At 55.8% G+C, this 22,259-nt stretch overlaps 2 protein-coding genes across 2 annotated transcripts; both read left to right on the top strand.

The window, feature by feature from the left end:
* The first annotated feature begins 15,665 nt into the window (after nucleotides 1-15,665).
* LOC123345893 (mucin-2-like) lies at nucleotides 15,666-19,391 on the top strand. The gene is made up of 4 exons (XM_044982951.1): nucleotides 15,666-16,552; nucleotides 18,200-18,390; nucleotides 18,822-19,052; nucleotides 19,375-19,391. The coding sequence occupies exons 1-4, from the start codon at nucleotides 15,774-15,776 to the stop codon at nucleotides 19,389-19,391; spliced, it is 1,218 nt and encodes a 405-aa protein (XP_044838886.1). The 5' UTR covers nucleotides 15,666-15,773.
* Nucleotides 19,392-19,518: 127 nt separating this feature from the next.
* On the top strand, nucleotides 19,519-22,233 carry MUCL3 (mucin like 3). The gene is made up of 2 exons (XM_044982952.1): nucleotides 19,519-20,737; nucleotides 22,132-22,233. The coding sequence occupies exons 1-2, from the start codon at nucleotides 19,553-19,555 to the stop codon at nucleotides 22,231-22,233; spliced, it is 1,287 nt and encodes a 428-aa protein (XP_044838887.1). The 5' UTR covers nucleotides 19,519-19,552.
* Nucleotides 22,234-22,259: the final 26 nt, after the last annotated feature.

A 22,259-nucleotide genomic window follows, 5' to 3' on the forward strand; every position in this document is an offset into this window, starting at 1 on the left:
CCCCCCGACCAGATCCGGCACATCCCCTCCCCCGGGCACCGTGACCGGAACCACCACCTCCCTTCCCCCGGGCACCGTGACCGGAGCTGCCACCTCCCTTCCCCCGGGCACCGTAACTGGAGCCGCCACCTCCCCTCCCCCGGGCACCGTGACCAGAGCCACCACCTCCCCTCCCCCGGGCACCATAACTGGAACCGCCACCTCCTCTCCTCCGGGCACCGTGACCAGAGCCGCCACCTCCCCTCCCCCGGGCACCGTAACTGGAACCGCCACCTCCTCTCCTCTGGGCACCGTGACCAGAACCGCCACCTCCCCTCCCCCGGGCACCGTAACTGGAACCGCCACCTCCCCTCCTCCGGGCACCATGACCAGAGCCGCCACCTCCCCTCCTCCGGGCACCAGAACCACAACTGCCACATCCCCTCCCCCGGGCACTGTGACTGGAACCATCATGTCCCCTCCCCTGGGCACCGTGACTGGAACCACCACCTCCCCTCCCCTGGGCACCACGACTGGAGCCGCCACCTCCCCTCCCCCAGGCACTGTGACCAGAGCCGCCACATCCCCTCCACAGGGCACCACGACCAGAGCCGCCACCTCCCCTCCCCAGGGCACCGCGACCAGAACCACCACCTCCCCTTCACTGGGCACCACAACTGGAGATGCCATGTCCCAACCACAGGACACTGAGACTAGAGATGCCACGTCCCCTCTCCAGGGCACTGCAACCAGAGCCGCTACGTCCCTTCCACTGGGCACCATGACCGGAGTCGCCACGTCTGGTCCCCAGGGTGCCGTGACCAGAGACACCACATCCTGTCCACAGGGCACTGGAACCAGAGATGCCACGTCCCCTCCCCTGGGCACCGTGACCAGAGCCGCAACCTCCCCTCTCCAGGGCACCACAACTGGAGCCACAACGTCCCCTCCCCAGGGCACCGTGACCAGAGATGCCACGTCCCCTCCCCAGGTCACCGTGACCGGAGCCGCCACATCCCCTCCCCAGGGCGCTGCGACTGGAACTGCCACGTCCCCTCCCCAGGGCGCTGCAACCAGAGATGCCACGTCCCCTCCCCAGGTCACCGTGACCGGAGCTGTCACGTCCCCTTCCCAGGGCACCGTGACCACAGATGCCACATCCCATCCACAGGGCAAAACAACCGGAGCCACTGCCTCCCCTGCCGACTCCACTTTGACTGCTCCGGCTCTCACCACTCGAGACGTCACTACGTCTGCAGTTGCCCCCAGGACTCCCTCAGCTCGCAGCACCCCTGATGCCAGCACATCCCTAGCCCCCAGAACCACAGCTCCACCCAACACCGGTACGGTGACAGCCTGGGCATGATTAGGAAGTGTATGGTGACATGACAGAGACAGGGCACACCGCAGCTCCCCTCCCTACGGTGGGGTGTGGAGCCCCATCCCATCTCTCAGACACGGCCTCACCCACATCTCCCGGGCCCTCCCGGAGCCACTCAGCTCAGACACACTAGTTGCTGAGTGCAGCAACAGTGAAAATAGTCTCTGCGGCTTCGTCAAACACCTGGTGTGAATCTGCCATAGCTCCATGGAATCAATGGGGCCAGATCCCACCTGGTGTGAATCTGCCATAGCTCCATGGAATCAATGGGGCCAGATCCCACCTGGTGTGAATCTGCCACAGCTCCATGGAGTCGATAGGGCCAGATCCCACCTGGTGTGAATCAACCACAGCTCCATGGAGTCGATGGGGCCAGATCCCACCTGGTGTGAATCTGCCACAGCTTCATGGAGTCAAGGGGGCCAGATCCCACCTGGTGTGAATCTGCCACAGCTCCATGGAGTCAAGGGGGCCAGATCCCACCTGGTGTGAATCTGCCACAGCTCCATGGAGTCAAGGGGGCCAGATCCCACCTGGTGTGAATCTGCCACAGCTCCATGGAGTCAAGGGGGCCAGATCCCACCTGGTGTGAATCTGCCACAGCTCCATGGAGTCAAGGGGGCCAGATCCCACCTGGTGTGAATCTGCCACAGCTCCATGGAGTCAAGGGGGCCAGATCCCACCTGGTGTGAATCTGCCACAGCTCCATGGAGTCAAGGGGGCCAGATCCCACCTGGTGTGAATCTGCCACAGCTCCATGGAGTCAAGGGGGCCAGATCCCGCCTGGTGTGAATCCACCCCAGCTCCATGGAGTCAATGGGGCCAGAGTGATCCCCACTGACATCAACGGAGTCAGGGCTGGATTCTGATCTTAGTGGCTCAGCTACAAATCCGGAGTGATGCCCATTGACATCATTGGAGCTGGGACCAGATTCTGCGCTCAGTGACTCTGCTGTATATCCAGAGTAACGTCAGCGTGCCCCCACTGAGGTCAATAGCGTTACTCTGGGTATACAATGGAGGAACTGAGATAAAAGAAGCTGGGGCTTAAAGAGGTTGGTTTTGAACTACATCTTGAAACACCCAGCCAGCCCGCAGAGTACTTTTAAAAAGAAGGACTCCGGCACCCTAGGGGAAGGGTCCACAAATGGAGTTCACAGGACATGTTACTGCAGCACTAGAATGGTTGAGTGCTGCGTTTTCAACCGAGCAGCTGCTTCTATACATGCCTGTCACGGTAGCACAGCCCCATGTTACCATTTGTGCTAGTGCAGTGGTTCCCAAACTGGGGTTCGTGAACCCCTGGGGATTTGTGAAATGTTACAAGGGGTTCTTGGGAAAAAAATCCCTAATGGCCAGCCAGCAGCTCGCAGCCCCTGGACTCCCAAGAGCTAAGCAGATCAAAGCAAGTCTATCTATCACACTGAGGAGATTGAAACTTCAAGACTCCTTATAAGAAACAGAAAGGGAGGTGAATACTTTTTGCTGTTTTTAAAATTAAATAGGCAGCTAGTGTTGTTTTTTAATTATTATGAAGAACAAGTTTAAGCTTTGTTGTAATGTGCGTTGTTTGCCGGGACTGCTCAAGCCCTGAATGCTTGCGTAGGAGGAACTCTTTGAGTTGGCTTCTTAAATACCTTCCTGCTGTTTCACATCTGATGCTCCTTGATTAAACATAGGAGCCTGGTCTTATTACAGGCTTATTCAAAGTGATACAAGCTACGAAAGGGAGATCTTGGAAGAGTGTCGCTGTTTTCATAATGTAATGATAAATAATAATTAATAATAAATAGTGTGTAACAAGCATGTCATAAAACAAATGTTATATTTCCAAGATCCCTGCTTTTATAATTTATACTCAGGTAAAGGAGAACATCCCTGGAAATATTCATTTTTAAGAGGAGGTTCGCAAGATTTGAAAGGGGTTCACGAGCTGTTAAAGTTTGGGAACCACTGTGCTAAAGGAACCACTTCATCAGCAGTTGGCAGTTGTAGACTGTTATCCCGTAATGGGTGAGTCGCCAGTAGGTGCCGTGACTCACTGCTTACCAATCTGTTCCCTTTTCTCTTGCTGAGCTGTGATTACAGAGCAACTGTCGCTGGCTTCACTATACAAAATTGGCCCTTTCTCTCTCTGTTTTCCCCAGTACCGGCCACCAGCGGTCTGCCATATTGGGCCATCATCCTCATCTGTCTGGCTGCCATGTTTGTCTTCCTCGTCCTGCTCTGCCTCCTGTGTGTGGTGAGTATCTGAGCTGCAATGTGGGAGTGGGATTCATACTATAAGGTCTTCAGGGCAAAGACTGTCACCCTGGGTATATTTGTACAGCCCCTAGCATGAATGGGGCCTGATGGGGCTGAGATTTCTTGGGGCAACCGCAATATTAAATATGAGAATGATAATCCCCACCCAGTCATTCAACTGCTAAGGGCTGGGTTCTGGTGTAAATTAGATTAAGGTAAATCCAGAGGGACCCCACCGCAGCCAAGATTCTGATCTGAGTGACTCCAGTGTGAATCTGGAGTGACTCCACTGATGTCAATGGAGTCAGTGCTGGATTGTGATCTCAATAACCCTGTATGATTCCAGAGTGACCCTGATGTCAATGGAGTCAGAGCTGGATTCTGATCTGAGTGACCCCAGTGTGAATCTGGAGTGACTCCACTGATGTCAATGGAGTCAGAGCTGTATTCTTCACTGACTCTAATGGAGATATTACATTTTATTGCATTATAGTTGGCATAAAGGACAGATTATGGCCCATAATCACTGTCTTTATAGACCGGGGTGGAATACTGATTTTAGTTTCACCAATGTAAATACACTCATTTCTTTGGAGCCACTCCACTTTAGCACTGGGGTTACTGAGGTCAGAATCTGCCCCTGACTCCATTGATTGCAATGGGGTCTCTCCAGATTTACACCATGAGATCAAAGTACAATCCCTGACTCCTTTGACACCAGTGTGGTCACTCCAGATTCACACTGGAGTCACTCAAATCAGAATCCAGCCCTGACTCCATTGACTTCCTTCACCCCGACCCCATTAAAGAACCACGTCTCCCCTTCTTGTTTCAGATCCCAGGATGCCTGCTGAGGAGACGCACCCAACCCGCCAGCTACTTTCTACACAGCAGACACAGGGCAACTGACTCTGGCATAGAGCTAGAGAGCTCATGAAGAACCAGAGACACAGGAGAGAGGAGGAAGGGGGAGCCCTGGGGAAAGAGAGAGGGGTGAGTGGCGATGCAGAGACCTGCTGACCCTGCACATGGGAACTCTACTCTGAGCTCCCCCCACACACAGACTCATTTCTCCAGTTAGAGGGTCAACATATTTAAAGACACGCACCTCCCATTCAGATCAATCAGGGTTTGGTGTCTAAAGCCCTTATGTACTAGAGATTACAGATTGGGGAGTAAAATGAATGGGCGTTACGCATCCACAGCCCTTACAGACTGGGATTAGTGAATACGGATTGAAAGTAATTGGTGATATGTGTTTAAATCCCTTACACATTAGGGATTAGAAATTCAGGATTAAAATGAATGAGTGTCATGTGTCTAGATTTCTTAAAAATTGGAAAAAGGGACGAGTGAATAAAATTAATGGGATTATGTGTCCAAATGCCTTAGACATGAGGAACTAAAATTAATGGGCGTTATGCAGCAAAAACGGTAGATATTAGGGAGTGAAATTAGTGGTGTTATGTGTCCAAATCCCTTAGATATTAGGGATTGAAATTAATGGGTGTTATGTGTCTAGATCTCTCAGAGACTGGGAGTAGATATTAGGGATTGAATTATGCATCTAAACCCCTTAGAGATTAGGGTTTATATATTAGGTATGATAGATTAGAGATTTATGGCAATTATGTGTCTAAATCCTTTAATGATTAGAGATTAGCAATTAGTGATTAGAAGTAATAGGATGATGTGTCTAGACACCCTGGAGATTAGCAATTAGAGCTAGGCGATTTAAAATTAACGGGTTTATGTATCAAAACTCTTTAGAGATTAGACATTAATAATTAGGTCTGAGCAATGAAAATGAATGGGCATTACGTGTCTAAATCCCTTAGACATCTATGAAAATCTCAACCTCGTACGTTCGTCAAGCAGGGAGATATTTACCTACGCAGCAACTGCAGGAATTGTAGGAATGCCAGTCAATGACATAGAATGATAAACATTCAGGGCGGTAACGGCTAGCGGGTTAGAGCAGGTGGGCTGGAGGCCAGGACTCTTGGGTTCTCTCCCCAGTTCTGGGTATGGAGCATTGGCTGAAGTCAAGCATGTTATTATTTAGCTTCTCCTTGTGTGAAACGGGTATCGGCCTTACCTACTTCACAAGGGAGCTATAAGGATGCTTAATGGAATGAGTGTTTGTAAAGCTCTCGAAATGCCAAGGAAAGGAATTTATCTGAAGACAAAGGATTACGCAGGAGAGTTTGCCGGCCCCTGACTCATCATGACATTTCGTGGGTGCGCCTGTGAGCCCCCGGGAACAATGCTGAAATGGAAAATGGGGGATCAGACCCACCTACAGGACACCGGCGACTTTGCAGGGAAGAAAATTGCATGATCTTCATTGCAAAGGACAGACACGCAGCCAGGATCGAACTTGCAACCCGCAGCACCAATGATGCAAAGGAACCGCTCGGTGCACAAGCAGCCTGCTGGTCACAGGACAGCAGCAGTCTGGGAACGTGTTGCTTTATTCAGCTTCGGATCAGTGTCGGGGAGAGGGGAGGGAACCAGCCCCTAGCTAAAGAGGACATAAGGGAGGGGTGGAGCATTGACCATCCCATAATGCTCTGGGTAACCTGAGTAACCCCACAGTGACCACTTTACTACTCCTAACACTTGCGCTGAAAGAGTAATTCTCTTGGGTGGGTGAGCTATAGGGGAAGACATGGTCACGTGCGCTAACCCAGCGGAGCAGCTTTACATTACAGTGGCTTGTTTGGCGGTGAAGGCTGTGGGCTGGGAATCGGGAAATCTCCCTGTGTTACCTTGGGCACATCAATTCATCTCTCTGCGCCTCAGTTCCTCCATTTATAAAAGGGTGGGGTGTATAATTCTGTCTCTTTAGACTGTAAACTCTTTGGGGCAGGGACTGTCTCTCTCTGTATCTGTGCAGCACCTGGCACAATGGGGCCCTGATCTCAGCGGGGGCAGGGACTGTCTCTCGCTGTGTGTCTGTGCAGCGCCCGGCACAGTGGGACCTCAGTCTTGGTTGAGGTCTGTAGACATCACCATAACACACTTTCTTTTTCTCGAAAAAGTGGGTGATCAGATTGTTACAGACAACCATGCTTTTAAACGTGACATGGATGGAACATTTTTGGATTTTAACCGAATGAGAAGTCACTAAAGAGACGCAAACCACTCTGAGAAAGATGGTGTGCAAAAAGGAACATTCCAAGGCAGATTCTAAAATGGTGCAAATCAAATCCCTATTCTCTACTCCCTAGTTTAATCTGTAATCCATAATGTTTACTATCTGTCTCTAATCCTTCTACTCTTCCATCTCTAATCCCTGCTATTTAATATATAATCCCACATTTTTAATCTCTGATCCATAATATCTCCCATCTAATCCTTCACTTTAAAGGCCTCTACCTTTCTAACTCTAAACACCGTCTAATCTCTCATCCTGTAACACTTATTCCTAATCTTTCACCTCCAATACCCAATCTCCGCAGCACTGCCAGGAATCTCCCACCCAGCTTTAGCCCTGAGCCTTTCAGCTCCGTAAAATGTTCTGGTTGTCATCCGCAGTCCCTGCATCGGTGGGTTCTTCCCCCCTCTGGACCTTGCTGTTGCTGTGGTCCTTGTACCAGCCATGCATGGAGAGGAGTCGGGGTAAAGATCTCACCTTAATCTCTAAATTCTAATCCCTAAATCGTAGTTTTGGATCCCAAAACTCTCCCTTACATAACCTAAAAATATTGATATATAATCTAATCTCTAATCCCCAGTCCCTACCTCCTAAACTACCACATTTAGGGCCCAAACCCAAACCCACTGAAATGAATGGGAACCTTTTTGCTGGCTTTTGGATCAGTTTAGAAACCCCTCATCATGGCAGCTGGTGCCGGGGGCTGGCATTACTCCATCATCTAGCTTTAGATCCCGAGGGAGTCCTGGAATATTTCTGACACTGGTGCAATCTCAGGAACAAATCCTGCAAGGGGAAGAGTTGATGGGATCAGCTGGGCCCCCAGCACCAGAGCTGCTAATCCGGAGCGACTGTGAAGTCACTGAAGTCGAGGCTGGATTCTGATCTCAGTGACCCTGGTGTAAATCTGGAGTGATCCCGCTGACGTCAACGGAGTCAGGGCTGGATTCCCCAGTGACTCCCATGTAAATCCAGAGTGACTCCCCGCCCACCCATTTATACTGGAGTGGAGTTTGGGGCACGTTGCCAGATTTCCCTCCTCTGAAGGGAAAGAACTCAATGAGATGAAAAGAGGACAGAGGGGAATCCTGTTAGAGACAGAGGAGGAGCAGAGGGGCGCTGATGCCTCATTAGACAGAAGGAACTGGAAGGGTTTGGTTAGGATTAGGGATTTTTTGGCTGGGTTTTGGTTTCTATCCCCTCCGTTTATTACTCTCCTGCACAGATTAGAACCTGCTGTCTTCACAGCTCTTTCATATCACACACACGCACGCACACACCCCTATACTCCCCTCCCCCCGCACAACTGCCCTCCCCCGCTACCTGGCTCCCAACTGTCCTGCTCTCTGTACCTCAAAGAGCAAAGTCTCTGAAATCCATGCACACGCAGGCCCCTCCCGCGCCCAAAATAGCCCCAGGCCAGCGGGTTGAGTGGGTGTGGGTGGGGCCCAGGCATCCCATTGCAGAACGGAGCAGCACCCACTTTGCTGTCTCCTGGCCACATGCCATGGCAGGGCAAAAGCCAGCTGCCTTCACGATTCATTCAGAAATATTAGTCACGGGCTGCACCACTTGCAGGGCCTCTATAGTCTGTCTCTTCCCTGCTCTGGCTCTGGCTCAGCCCCTCTTTGTTTACCCCATTGCCATGCCAATAAAATATTTGGATCTGAATTGGTCTGAGTCACGCGCGCACACACGCATTTATCCGCCGCTATAACCCTATAACTTGACCCCGTGTTCCTACCTCCCTGCCCGTGGGTTTAACAGCTGAGCCTTTCACGTCTAAAATGAGGAGCCCAACTCGCCGTGAAAATCAATACGTTTAATTCCTTTTGGAGCCTTTAAAATCGCCCAGGTGTACAGGTACCCTGACACATAATTATCCTGTAATCAAACACAAAGGAAAAGGCAGAGCGTGATGCAAAAAGGAAGGAAGAATTAAACTGACCAAGAAAGAAAGAATTAATCTGATGAAAAACAAGATACCGCTGACAGTAACCTAATCCCTCAGTAACTTGATTCACCTTGGTTTTAAACCATATTTTTATTTATAGTAACTAAACAGAGACTGTTCATTTCAAGTCATCTATTCACACACACACCCCTATTTCCTGATCTAAGTCGCTTAAAGGATTAAAACTGAAAACAATTAAAAATCGAATTGATTCTTTCTTCTATCCCCTGGCGGGTTTTCATTTTTCTTTATTTCATTCAGACTGGACAGTGAAAACAGACTAGCCAGTCAGATCCAGCTCTTCAGTGGGTGGAAATCGACATAGGTTTGCTCATTCACACTGGCTGAGGATCTGGCCCAAAGAGTCAAATTCACCATCGTGTGCCTCCGTTTTGATTGCAGGCCATTGAGATGAACGGAGTAATGCGGCACAAATATGGAGCAATGCATTGATCGACAAACCCCTGAACTTCTAGTCAGTTTCATTTTAACCCTCGGTCAATTTCAGTTTTAACCCCCTTGTCAATAAGAGATTTGAGGCCAAATTTTCCAAGGCATTTTGATCCCTAAAGATGCAGATGGATGCCTAGTAAGGCAGGTGCCTAAATACCCCTTGAAAATCTGGCCCTTTGATTTCCGGCTGGTGGCTAGCAGGGCTATGCTCGCTCCAGTTGACAATGCTCGGTCCAGTTTTCTCTTTGATCCACACTGCATTCCTGAAAGACAAGATTTGCTTATGCAAAACTTTTGTGGAAGAAAAATATGTTTGGGCCCATGGGCAGCGTGTGAACCGCTGGCTGGGGGAGGCTAGCCCCCGCCCCACCCCTTTCATCTGAGGTCCCGCTCCCTCCCCCCCCCGCTGGAGCCCAAAGTTCCCCCCACACCACAACTATCTACCCCAAGCCCTGCTTTAGACTAGCCCCACCAGCCCCAAAGAAGCACCAGGAGGGTGGGCAGCACATGGCCACAATCTCCCCAGCCCCAGAGCACCGGGAAGGCGGGTATCACAGGGCCCCAGCTCCCCCTACCCCCCAGCCCCAGAGCACCGGGAAGGCGGGTAGCACAGGGCCCCAGCTCCCCCCACCCCCCAGCCCCAGAGCACCGGGAAGGCGGGTAGCACAGGGCCCCAGCTCCCCCCACCCCCCAGCCCCAGAGCACCGGGAAGGCGGGTAGCACAGGGCCCCAGCTCCCCCCCCCCCCCCAGCCCCAGAGCACCGGGAAGGCGGGTAGCACAGGGCCCCAGCTCCCCCCGCCCCCCAGCCCCAGAGCACCGGGAAGGCGGGTAGCACAGGGCCCCAGCTCCCCCCACCCCCCCAGCCCCAGAGCACCGGGAAGGCGGGTAGCACAGGGCCCCAGCTCCCCCTCCCCCCCAGCCCCAGAGCACCGGGAAGGCGGGTAGCACAGGGCCCCAGCTCCCCCCGCCCCCCAGCCCCAGAGCACCGGGAAGGCGGGTAGCACAGGGCCCCAGCTCCCCCCGCCCCCCAGCCCCAGAGCACCGGGAAGGCGGGTAGCACAGGGCCCCAGCTCCCCCCGCCCCCGACCCCCAGAGCACCGGGAAGGCGGGTAGCACAGGGCCCCAGCTCCCCCCGCCCCCCACCCCCAGAGCACCGGGAAGGTGGGTAGCACAGGGCCCCAGCTCCCCCCGCCCCCCACCCCCAGAGCACCAGGAAGGCGGGTAGCACAGGGCCCCAGCTCCCCCACCCCCCCAGCCCCAGAGCACCAGGAAGGCGGGTAGCACAGGGCCACAGCTCCCCCCACCCCCCAGCCCCAGAGCACCGGGAAGGCGGGTAGCACAGGGCTCCAGCTCCCCCCGCCCCCCAGCCCCAGAGCACCGGGAAGGCGGGTAGCACAGGGCCCCAGCTCCCCCCGCCCCCCAGCCCCAGAGCACCGGGAAGGCGGGTAGCACAGGGCCCCAGCTCCCCCTACCCCCCAGCCCCAGAGCACCGGGAAGGCGGGTAGCACAGGGCCCCAGCTCCCCCCACACCCCAGCCCCAGAGCACCGGGAAGGCGGGTAGCACAGGGCCCCAGCTCCCCCCGCCCCCCAGCCCCAGAGCACCGGGAAGGCGGGTAGCACAGGGCCCCAGCTCCCCCCGCCCCCCAGCCCCAGAGCACCGGGAAGGCGGGTAGCACAGGGCCCCAGCTCCCCCCGCCCCCCAGCCCCAGAGCACCGGGAAGGCGGGTAGCACAGAGCCCCAGCTCCCCCCAGCCCCAGAGCACCGGGAAGGCGGGTAGCGCAGGGCCCCAGCTCCCCCCGCCCCCCAGCCCCAGAGCACCGGGAAGGCGGGTAGCGCAGGGCCCCAGCTCCCCCCGCCCCCCAGCCCCAGAGCACCGGGAAGGCGGGTAGCACAGAGCCCCAGCTCCCCCCAGCCCCAGAGCACCGGGAAGGCGGGTAGCACAGAGCCCCAGCTCCCCCCAGCCCCAGAGCACCGGGAAGGCGGGTAGCACAGGGCCCCAGCTCCCCCCAGCCCCAGAGCACCGGGAAGGCGGGTAGCACAGAGCCCCAGCTCCCCCCAGCCCCAGAGCACCGGGAAGGCGGGTAGCACAGGGCCCCAGCTCCCCCAGTCCTGGAGCGCCGGCCCTGGCCAGAGCACAGGGGAACTGGAGGAGCCGCATGCAGGCAGAGCGATGGTGGCAAGAGGGGGGGGCTGGGCACGGCGGAGCATGGGCAGGACCACACCTGGCTGTTTGGGGGAGGCCTATGGGACCCACCGCACCTGTTTGGGCCCACGACTGAAGTCCGTACAGCACCAAAACACTACACATATCTGGTAACTAATCACGTATCTGGTGACTAATTGTTTCGGAAGGAAGCAGTTTATAAAGGTCAGATCATTCAAATCAGGGGCCAGAAATAGCCGCAGGTGACGTAAAAATACACGCCTAGCTGTTATCCTAGCTCTGCATACCTTCACTTTTCTATTTATCCATCCATCCATCATCTCGCTGTTTGTAGTATCTAGCTATCCAAGCACATGTGCCCTGCGTATCTAACTAAAACACTTAGTCAAACACCGCTCATTCTTTCCACCGGCCTTTTTGTATGCCAGCACACTCCACCTGATCTCTACCAAACCAGCGGGGCATAAAAAATATAAATCATTCTGCTTCTCTTCAGTGTTATCATAATCACTTCCACTCCCTTCCCCTGATAAGGATTTTTGTATGCTTTCATCACTGAGTGCCGGACCAAGCAGCTCAGGGATGTTAATAACGTAAGTTACTGTTTCTAGCCCTGCCCCTTAGGTACACTCTGCGGTATTGGGGGAAAGATCAGCATGACACCGAGGTGAAGGAATACCAAAAAGGTGTGTTCTGATTACATGCCGTTAGAAAGCGTCATCTTCAGAATGACGTCTGCAGGGACTTAATGAGACATCAGAAAGCCTTTAAAAAGCAGAGCGTTCCCCCAAATGCCAACAATCTTGCTTTCGACTGCACCACGATGGGTCGTGCACGGACGGCTCCCGGCGTTCCATTGTGGATTTTCTTGGGGCTCATGGTTTTTTCTCTCCCCGTGACAGGTAAGGGCTTATGGCATTCCCTAATAGTAAGAATGAGCCAGATCCTCAGCTGAAGTCGATTTATGCCTGCTGGGGACCAGGCCTGATTGACTCCAATGGAGCTATGGCCAATTCACACCAGATGGGGATCTGGCCCCATTGACTCTGGTTGAGGTATGTCTGATTCACACCCGCTGGGGAATCTAGTCCAGTAAGGAGACTTTAGGCTATATAGGGTCTTTGATCTGAGCTTCACAAAATGGGTCATTATTATTATCCATACTGTATAGAATGGGGAAACTGAGGCACAGAGAGGACACATGACCAGGCCAGTGGCAGAGGTAGGAGTAGAACCCACCAGGAGTCCTGGCTCCCTAATTCCTTTTGGATCCTTTAAAAATGCCCAGGGGATACTATAATACACATGCTAACCACAGACTTTCTTTCACAGGTTAACATGCCCTGAAGTTGACAATAGCCCCCACCACTCCCAGTCCCACTTCCTAGGTTTATTGAGGCGAGAGAGAAGCCCCAGGTGCTCACATCAGTGCTTGAGTTAGATCTAGATCCAAATTTTGGAACCCATTAAGATTCTGAGGTTGTTTGGATCTGGGGTTTTACTAAAGTAGCCCATTAAATCCCAGGGGAGTTAAGTTGAACGAGATTTATGAAAAGATCCACATTTCCCAATGAGTGGCCACAATGGACATGGTTAGTTTTACAATGATGTTCTTGTGGGTAACGTACAGGAGTGGGAGTCACGACTCCTGGCTTCCGTTCCCAGCTCCAGGAGGAGAATAGGATCTAGTGGTTAGAGCAGGGGGGGCTTTGGTTCTAGTCTCAGATTCAAGGCTGAAAGTCATCAATTCCTGCCTGTGCTGCTTTTCTGTATGAACTTGGCCAACGTAATTCTCCCCGTTTTTCCCCCCCTATGGAATATGGGGCTAATTATACTTTCTCGCCTCACCAGGGGCTTGTGCAGAGGAATTCATTTGTAAAAAACTTTGATAACTTTGGATGGGGTGGGTGGGGAAATAGACACCACAAAGGATTATTTAATCCACTGGGTTTGAAACTGAATAAATTTCTATAATCCGATGAATAGTTCCTCCGTCACGCACAGCTTAAACTGCTTATATATATTTTTGTCAGAATTTCACCCATGACTGGTCAGTAAATAAAGGCTCTGTTTCTAATCCCTTGGTTTACTGCCAGTTCTTGTATTGCCACCGCACCTGCCAATCCCAGCTGAGATCAGGGCCCCGCTGTGCCGGGCGCTGCACAGACAAGGAACAAAGAGATTGTCTCTGCCCCAAGATAAGACCAGTGACAAATGCCCATCGATTTTCATGGATTTTTCTGGGTCTCACTGCATTTTAAGCTAAACTTACAGTTGAGAAATGGGCGAATAAAAGCCAGAAGAGGGTGGCCTGAGAGTTCTGAAACAGGGCATCACCGGCAGAACCGGTTCCTTTGGCAGATGGTTTATGGAAAGTGAAATAATGTCTGTTGTGACGACTAAAAGGGCGAGCAGCAGCCAAGAAATATCCTATTGATGGCGCTGTCAGCAATAGGGAGGTGGCAAGCAACGAAGGAGCTTGTCCGGCATGGGTGGTGGGCTGCGCGTCTTGAACGGTCACTGCGCATGGTCTTTGGATGTGTTCTGGGTGGAGACGTCTCCTTGTGACTGGAAATACCTCCCAGCACCATCAGCAGGAAAGGGACAGGGAGGAATCAGGAGGATGCTGATGTAGGGAGGCAGCTGGCTGGGTCCTCTGCAAGGACTGGACTTGTGACTGTGCAATGTAAGCAGCACAGAGTCCAGGCAGAGGCCTTAGCTCAGGAGCAGAGCCATCAATACTGAGCTCCACTGCAGCCACTAGTGTGACACTAAGCACGGCAGGAAGAGCGACTGGTGTTACTCGGCTGCTGTATAAACTGCTGCTGTTCTTCCTTTCCCCAGGGGCAACTTCCGCCACGACAAGTACGAGTCAGAGCCAAAGCACATCCAGCAACACCGCTGCCGAGACCACCATCACCTCCAACTCTGCTGCCACCGTGAGCCCCAGCTCTGCTCCCACTAAGACCCCCAACACCGCTGGCACCGCAAACCCCAGCTCTGTGGCCACCATGGCCTCCAGCTCTGCTGCCACCATGAGCCACACCTCCACTCCCACTGAGACCCCCAGCTCCTCTCCCAGTGCAACCCCCAGCTCTGCTGCCACCTCGAACCCCACCTCCCCTGCCGCCTCAACCACCAGCTCCAATGACTCCTCAACCTCCAACTCTGCTCCCACCGTGAGAACAAGCCCCACTCCCACTGAGACCCCCAGCTCCTCTCCCAGTGCAACCCCCAGCTCTGCTGCCACTGAGATCCCAAGCTCCTCTCCCAGTGCAACCCCCAGCTCTGCTGCCACTGAGACCCCCAGCTCCTCTCCCAGTGCAACCCCCAGCTCCACTTCCACTGAGATCCCAAGCTCCTCTCCCAGTGCAACCCCCAGCTCCACTTCCACTCAGACCCCCAGCTCCTCTCCCAGTGCAACCCCCAGCTCCACTTCCACTCAGACCCCCAGCTCCTCTCACAGTGCAACCCCCAGCTCCACTCCCACTGAGACCCCCAGCTCCTCTCCCAGTGCAACCCCCAGCTCCACTTCCACTGAGACCCCCAGCTCCTCTCCCAGTGCAACCCCCAGCTCCACTTCCACTGAGACCCCCAGCTCCTCTCCCAGTGCAACCCCCAGCTCCACTTCCACTGAGACCCCCAGCTCCTCTCCCAGTGCAACCCCCAGATCCACTTCCACTCAGACCCCCAGCTCCTCTCCCAGTGCAATGCCCAGGTCCGCTGCCACCTCAACCACCAGTTTCTCTCTAACCGAGACATCCAGCTCCCCTGCTGCGTTGACCCCCAGCTCTGATGCCACCACGACTGACAACTCCACTCCCACCTCCACACCCAGCTCCACTTCCACCACGACCAACAACTCCACTCCCACCACAACCCCCACCTCCAGGATCGACAACTCCACTCCCACTTCAACCCCCAGATCCACTCCCACCACAACCCCAAGCCCCACTCCCACCACGACCAACAACTCCACTCCCACCTCAACCCCCAGCACCACCCCAGCCATGACCGACAACTCCACCCTAACCTCAACACCCAGTTCCACTCCCTCCACGACCGACAATGCCACTTCCACCTCAACCTCCACCTCCAGGATCGACAACTCCACTCCCACCTCAAATCCCAGATCCACTCCCACCACGACTGACAACTCCACCCCCACCTCCACCCCCACCACGACCGACAACTCCACTCCCACCCCAACCCCCACCTCCACTCCCACCACGACCGACAACTCCACTCCCACCTCAACACCCAGATCCACTCCCACCACAACCGACAATCACACTCCCACCTCCAACCCCAGCTCCACTCCCACCTCAACCCCAAGCACCACCTCCACCACCACAGAGAACTCCACTCCCACCTCAACTGCCACCTCCGACCCGATAATTACCACTCCCATCTCAAACACCAGCTCCACCCCTAGTATGAGCGAAAACTACACTCCCACCTCAACCCCCAGCTCCACTCCCACCACGACCGACAAATCCACTCCCACCTCAAACCCCATCTCCACTCCCATCACAACCGACAACTCCAGTCCCACCTCAACCGCCACCTCCGACCCGATAATGACTGACAAATCCACTCCCACCTCAACCCCCAGCTCCACTCCCACCACGACCGACAACTCCACTCCCACCTCAACCCCCAGCTCCGCCCCGAGCACAACCAACAACTCCACCCCAATGGGTGCCACAACCCCCAGCTCCACTCCCACCTCAACCCCCAGCTCCACCCCCACCATGACCGACAACTCCACTCCCACCTCAACCCCCATCTCCACTCCCATCACGACCGACAACTCCACACCCACCTCAACCCCCAGCTCCACTCCCATCACGACCGACAACTCCAGTCCCACCGCAACCGCCACCTCCGACCCGATAATGACTGACAAATCCACTCCCACCTCAACCCCCAACTCCACCCCCACCACGACCGAAAACTCCATTCCCACCTCAACCCCCAGCTCCACACCCATCACGACCGACAACTCCACTGCCACCTCAACCCCCAGCTCCACTCCCCCGACCACTGACAACTACACCCCAATCTCAACCACGAGCTCCACTCCCACCACGACCGACAATTCCACTCCCACCTCAACCCCCAGTTTCACTCCCACCATAACCAACAACTCCACTCCCACCTCAACCCCCAGTTCCACTCCCACCACAAGCGTCAACTCCACTCCCACCTCAACGCCCAGTTCCACTCCCACCACAAGCGTCAACTCCACACCCACCTCAACCCCAAGCTCCACCCCCACCACGACCGACAACTCCACTCCCACCTCAACCCCCAGCTCCACCCCCACCATGACCGACAACTCCACACCCACCTCAACCCCAAGCTCCACCCCCACCACGACCGACAACTCCACTCCCACCTCAACCCCCAGCTCCACTCCCATCACGAACGACAACTCCACAACCACCTCAACCCCAAGTTCCACTCCCACCACGACCAACAACACCACACCCACCTCAACTCCCAACTCCACTCCCAACATGACCGACAATTCCACTCCCACCTCAACCCCCAACTCCACTCCCACCACGACTGAGAACTCCACTTCCACCTCTACCCCAACCATGACCGACAACTCCACTCCCAACACAACCCCCAGCTCCACTCCCACCACAACCGACAATTCCACTCCCACCTCAACCCCCAGCTCCACTCCCACCACGACTGACAACTCCACTCCCACCTCAACCCCCACCTCTACCCCAACCATGACCGACAACTCCACTCCCAACACAAACCCCAGCTCCACTCCCACCACAACCGACAATTCCACACCCACCTCAACCCCCACCTCCACTCCCAACATGACCGACAATTCCACACCCACCTCAACCCCCACCTCCACTCCCAACATGACCGACAATTCCACTCCCACCTCAACCCCCAGCTCCACTCCCACCACGACTGACAACTCCACTCCCACCTCAACCCCCACCTCTACCCCAACCATGACCGACAACTCCACTCCCACCACAACCGACAATTCCACTCCCACCTCAACCCCCAACTCCACCCCCACCACGACCGACAACTCCACTCCCACCTCAACCCCCACCTCCACTCCCATCACGACCGACAACTCCACACCCACCTCAACCCCCAGTTCCACCCCCACCACGACCGACAACTCCACTCCCACCTCAACCCCCAGCTCCACTCCCATCACGACCGACAACTCCACTGCCACCTCAACCCCCAGTTCCACCCCCACCACGACCGACAACTCCACACCCACCTCAACCCCCAGCTCCACTCCCCCCACCACTGACAACTACACCCCAATCTCAACCACGAGCTCCACTCCCACCACAACTGATAACTCCACTCCCACGTCAACCCCCATCACGACCAACAGCACCACTGCTTCCTCAACCCCCAGTTCCACTCATGCCATAACGGACAACTCCACTCCCATCTCAATGCCCAGCCCCACTCCTACCACGACCGACAACTCCACCCCCACCTCAAACCCCAGCTCTACCCTCACTATGACCGACAACTCGATTCCCACCTCAATCGCCAGCTCCACCCCCACCATGTCCGACAATTCCACTCCCACCTTAAACACCAGCTCCACTCCCACAACCCCAAGCTCTACTCCTACCAAGACTGACAACTCCACTCCTAACTCCACCCCCACCACGACCGACAACTCCACTCCCACCTCAACCCCCAGCTCCACCCCCACCATGAGCGACAATTCTACTCCCACCTCAACACCCACCTCTACCCCAACCACTACTGACAACTCCACTCCCACCTCAAACCCCAGCTCCACTCCCACCATGACCGACAACTCCACTCCCACCTCCACCCCCAGTTCAACTCCCACCACAACCATCAACTCCACTCCCACCTCAACCCCCAGCTCCACCCCCACCATGACCGACAACTCCACTCCCACCTCAACTGCCACCTCCGACCCGACAATGACTGACAGCTCCACCCCCACCTCAACCCCCAACTCCACCCCCACCATGACCGACAACTCCACACCCGCCTCAACCCCCAGTTCCACTCCCACCACGACCGACAATTTCACTCCCACCATGACCGACAACTCCACTCCCACCTCAACTGCCACCTCCGACCCGACAATGACTGACAACTCCACACCCACCTCAACCCCCAACTCCACCCCCACCATGACCGACAACTCCACACCCGCCTCAACCCCCACCTCCACTCCCACCACGACCGACAACTCCACTCCCACCTCAACTCCCAGCTCCTCCCCGAGCACAACCAACAACTCCACCCCAATGGGTGCCACAACCCCCAGCTCCACTCCCACCTCAACCCCCAGCTCCACTCCCATCACGACTGACAACTCCACACCCACCTCAACCCCAGCTCCACTCCCCCCACCACTGACAACTACACCCCAATCTCAACCACGAGCTCCACTCCCACCACGACTGATAACTCCACTCCCACGTCAGCCCCCACCTCCACCCGAACCACAACCAACAACTCAACTCCCACCTCAACCCCCATCACGACCAACAGCACCACTTCTACTCCCACCTCAACACCCACCTCTACCCCAACCACTACTGACAACTCCACTCCCAACTCAACCCCCAGTTCCACTCCCACCATGACTGACAATTCCACTCCCACCTCAACTCCCAGCTCCGCCCCGAGCACAACCAACAACTCCACCCCAATGGGTGCCACAACCCCCAGCTCCACTCCCACCTCAACCCCCAGCTCCACTCCCATCACGACTGACAACTCCACACCCACCTCAACCCCCAGCTCCACTCCCCCCACCACTGACAACTACACCCCAATCTCAACCACGAGCTCCACTCCCACCACGACTGATAACTCCACTCCCACGTCAACCCCCACCTCCACCCGAACCACAACCAACAACTCAACTCCCACCTCAACCCCCATCACGACCAACAGCACCACTTCTACTCCCACCTCAACACCCACCTCTACCCCAACCACTACTGACAACTCCACTCCCAACTCAACCCCCAGCTCCACTCCCATCATGACCAACAACTCCACACCCACCTCAACCCCCAGTTCCACTCCCACCACGACCGACAATTCCACTCCCACCTCAAACCCCAGCTCCACTCCCACCACGACCGACAACTCCACTCCCACCTCAACTCCCAGCTCCGCCCCGAGCACAACCAACAACTCCACCCCAATGGGTGCCACAACCCACAGCTCCACTCCCACCTCAACCCCCAGTTCCACCCCCACCATGACCGACAATTCCACTCCCACATCAACGCCCAGCTCCACCCCAACCAGAACCAACAACTCCACCCCAACTGGTGCCACAACGACTAGCTCCACACCCACCACGACCCCCAACTCCGCTGCAATCATGAATCCCAGCTCCACCCCCACCACAACCGACAACTCCACTCCCACCTCAACCCCCAGCTCCACTCCCACCACAACCGACAACTCCACTCCCACCTCAATCACCAGCTCCACCCCCACCATGTCCGACAATTCCACTCCCACCTTAAATACCAGCTCCACTCCCACAACCCCCAGCTCCACTCCCACCATGACTGACAACTCCACTCCTACCTCCACCCCCACCACGACCGACAACTCCACTCCCACCCCAACCCCCAGCTCCACCCCCACCATGAGCAACAATTCTACTCCCACCTTAACACCCACCTCTACCCCAACCACTACTGACAACTCCACTCCCAACTCAACCCCCAGTTCCACTCCCACCACCACTGACAATTCCACTCCCACCTCAAACCCCAGCTCCACTCCCACCATGACCGACAACTCCACTCCCACCTCCACCCCCAGTTCAACTCCCACCACAATCGTCAACTCCACTCCCACCTCAACCCCCAGCTCCACCCCCACCATGACCGACAACTCCACTCCCACCTCAACTGCCACCTCCGACCCGACAATGACTGACAACTCCACTCCCACCTCAACCCCCAACTCCACCCCCACCATGACCAAGAACTCCACCCCCACCTCAACCCCCAGCTCCACTCCCACCACGACTGACAAATCCACACCCACCTCAACCCCAAGTTCCACTCCCACCACGACCGACAATTCCACTCCCACCTCAAACCCCAGCTCCACTCCCACCATGACCAACAACTCCATTCCCACCTCAACTCCCAGCTCCGCCCCGAGCACAACCAACAACTCCACCCCAATGGGTGCCATAACCCCCAGCTCCACTCCCACCTCAACCCCCAGTTCCACCCCCACCATGACCGACAATTCCACTCCCACATCAACGCCCAGCTCCACCCCAACCACAACCAACAACTCCACCCCAACTGGTGCCGCAACCACTAGCTCCACACCCACCACGACCCCCAACACCGCTGCAGTCATGAATCCCAGCTCCACCCCCACCACAACCGACAATTCCACTCCCACCTCAACCCCCAGCTCCACTCCCACCACGACTGAGAACTCCACTTCCACCTCTACTCCAACCATGACCGACAACTCCACTCCCAACACAACCCCCAGCTCCACTCCCACCACAACCGACAATTCCACTCCCACCTCAACTCCCAGCTCCACTCCCACCACGACTGACAACTCCACTCCCACCTCAACCCCCACCTCTACCCCAACCATGACCGACAACTCCACTCCCAACACAACCCCCAGCTCCACTCCCACCACAACCGACAATTCCACACCCACCTCAACCCCCACCTCCACTCCCAACATGACCAACAATTCCACACCCACCTCAACCCCCACCTCCACTCCCAACATGACCGACAATTCCACTCCCACCTCAACCCCCAGCTCCACTCCCACCACGACTGACAACTCCACTCCCACCTCAACCCCCACCTCTACCCCAACCATGACCGACAACTCCACTCCCACCACAACCGACAATTCCACTCCCACCACAACCGACAATTCCACACCCACCTCAACCCCCACCTCCACTCCCAACATGACCAACAATTCCACACCCACCTCAACCCCCACCTCCACTCCCAACATGACCGACAATTCCACTCCCACCTCAACCCCCAGCTCCACTCCCACCACGACTGACAACTCCACTCCCACCTCAACCCCCAACTCCACCCCCACCACGACCGACAACTCCACTCCCACCTCAACCCCCACCTCCACTCCCATCACGACCGACAACTCCATACCCACCTCAACCCCCAGTTCCACCCCCACCACGACCGACAACTCCACACCCACCTCAACCCCCAGCTCCACTCCCATCACGACCGACAACTCCACACCCACCTCAACCCCCAGCTCCACTCCCATCACGACCGACAACTCCACACCCACCTCAACCCCCAGCTCCACTCCCATCACGACCGACAATTCCACTCCCACCTCAACCCCCAGTTCCACTCCCACCACGACCGTCAATTCCACTCCCACCTCAATCCCCAGCTCCACTCCCACCACGACTGACAACTCCACTCCCACCTCAACCCCCACCTCTACCCCAACCATGACCGACAACTCCACTCCCAACACAACCCCCAGCTCCACTCCCACCACAACCGACAATTCCACACCCACCTCAACCCCCACCTCCACTCCCAACATGACCGACAATTCCACACCCACCTCAACCCCCACCTCCACTCCCAACATGACCGACAATTCCACTCCCACCTCAACCCCCAGCTCCACTCCCACCACGACTGACAACTCCACTCCCACCTCAACCCCCACCTCCACTCCCATCACGACCGACAACTCCACACCCACCTCAACCCCCAGTTCCACCCCCACCATGACCGACAATTCCACTCCCACATCAACGCCCAGCTCCACCCCAACCAGAACCAACAACTCCACCCCAACTGGTGCCACAACGACTAGCTCCACACCCACCACGACCCCCAACT

Source organism: Mauremys mutica, chromosome 12, assembly GCF_020497125.1.
Source record: "Mauremys mutica isolate MM-2020 ecotype Southern chromosome 12, ASM2049712v1, whole genome shotgun sequence".
Lineage (NCBI taxonomy): Eukaryota > Metazoa > Chordata > Testudines > Geoemydidae > Mauremys > Mauremys mutica.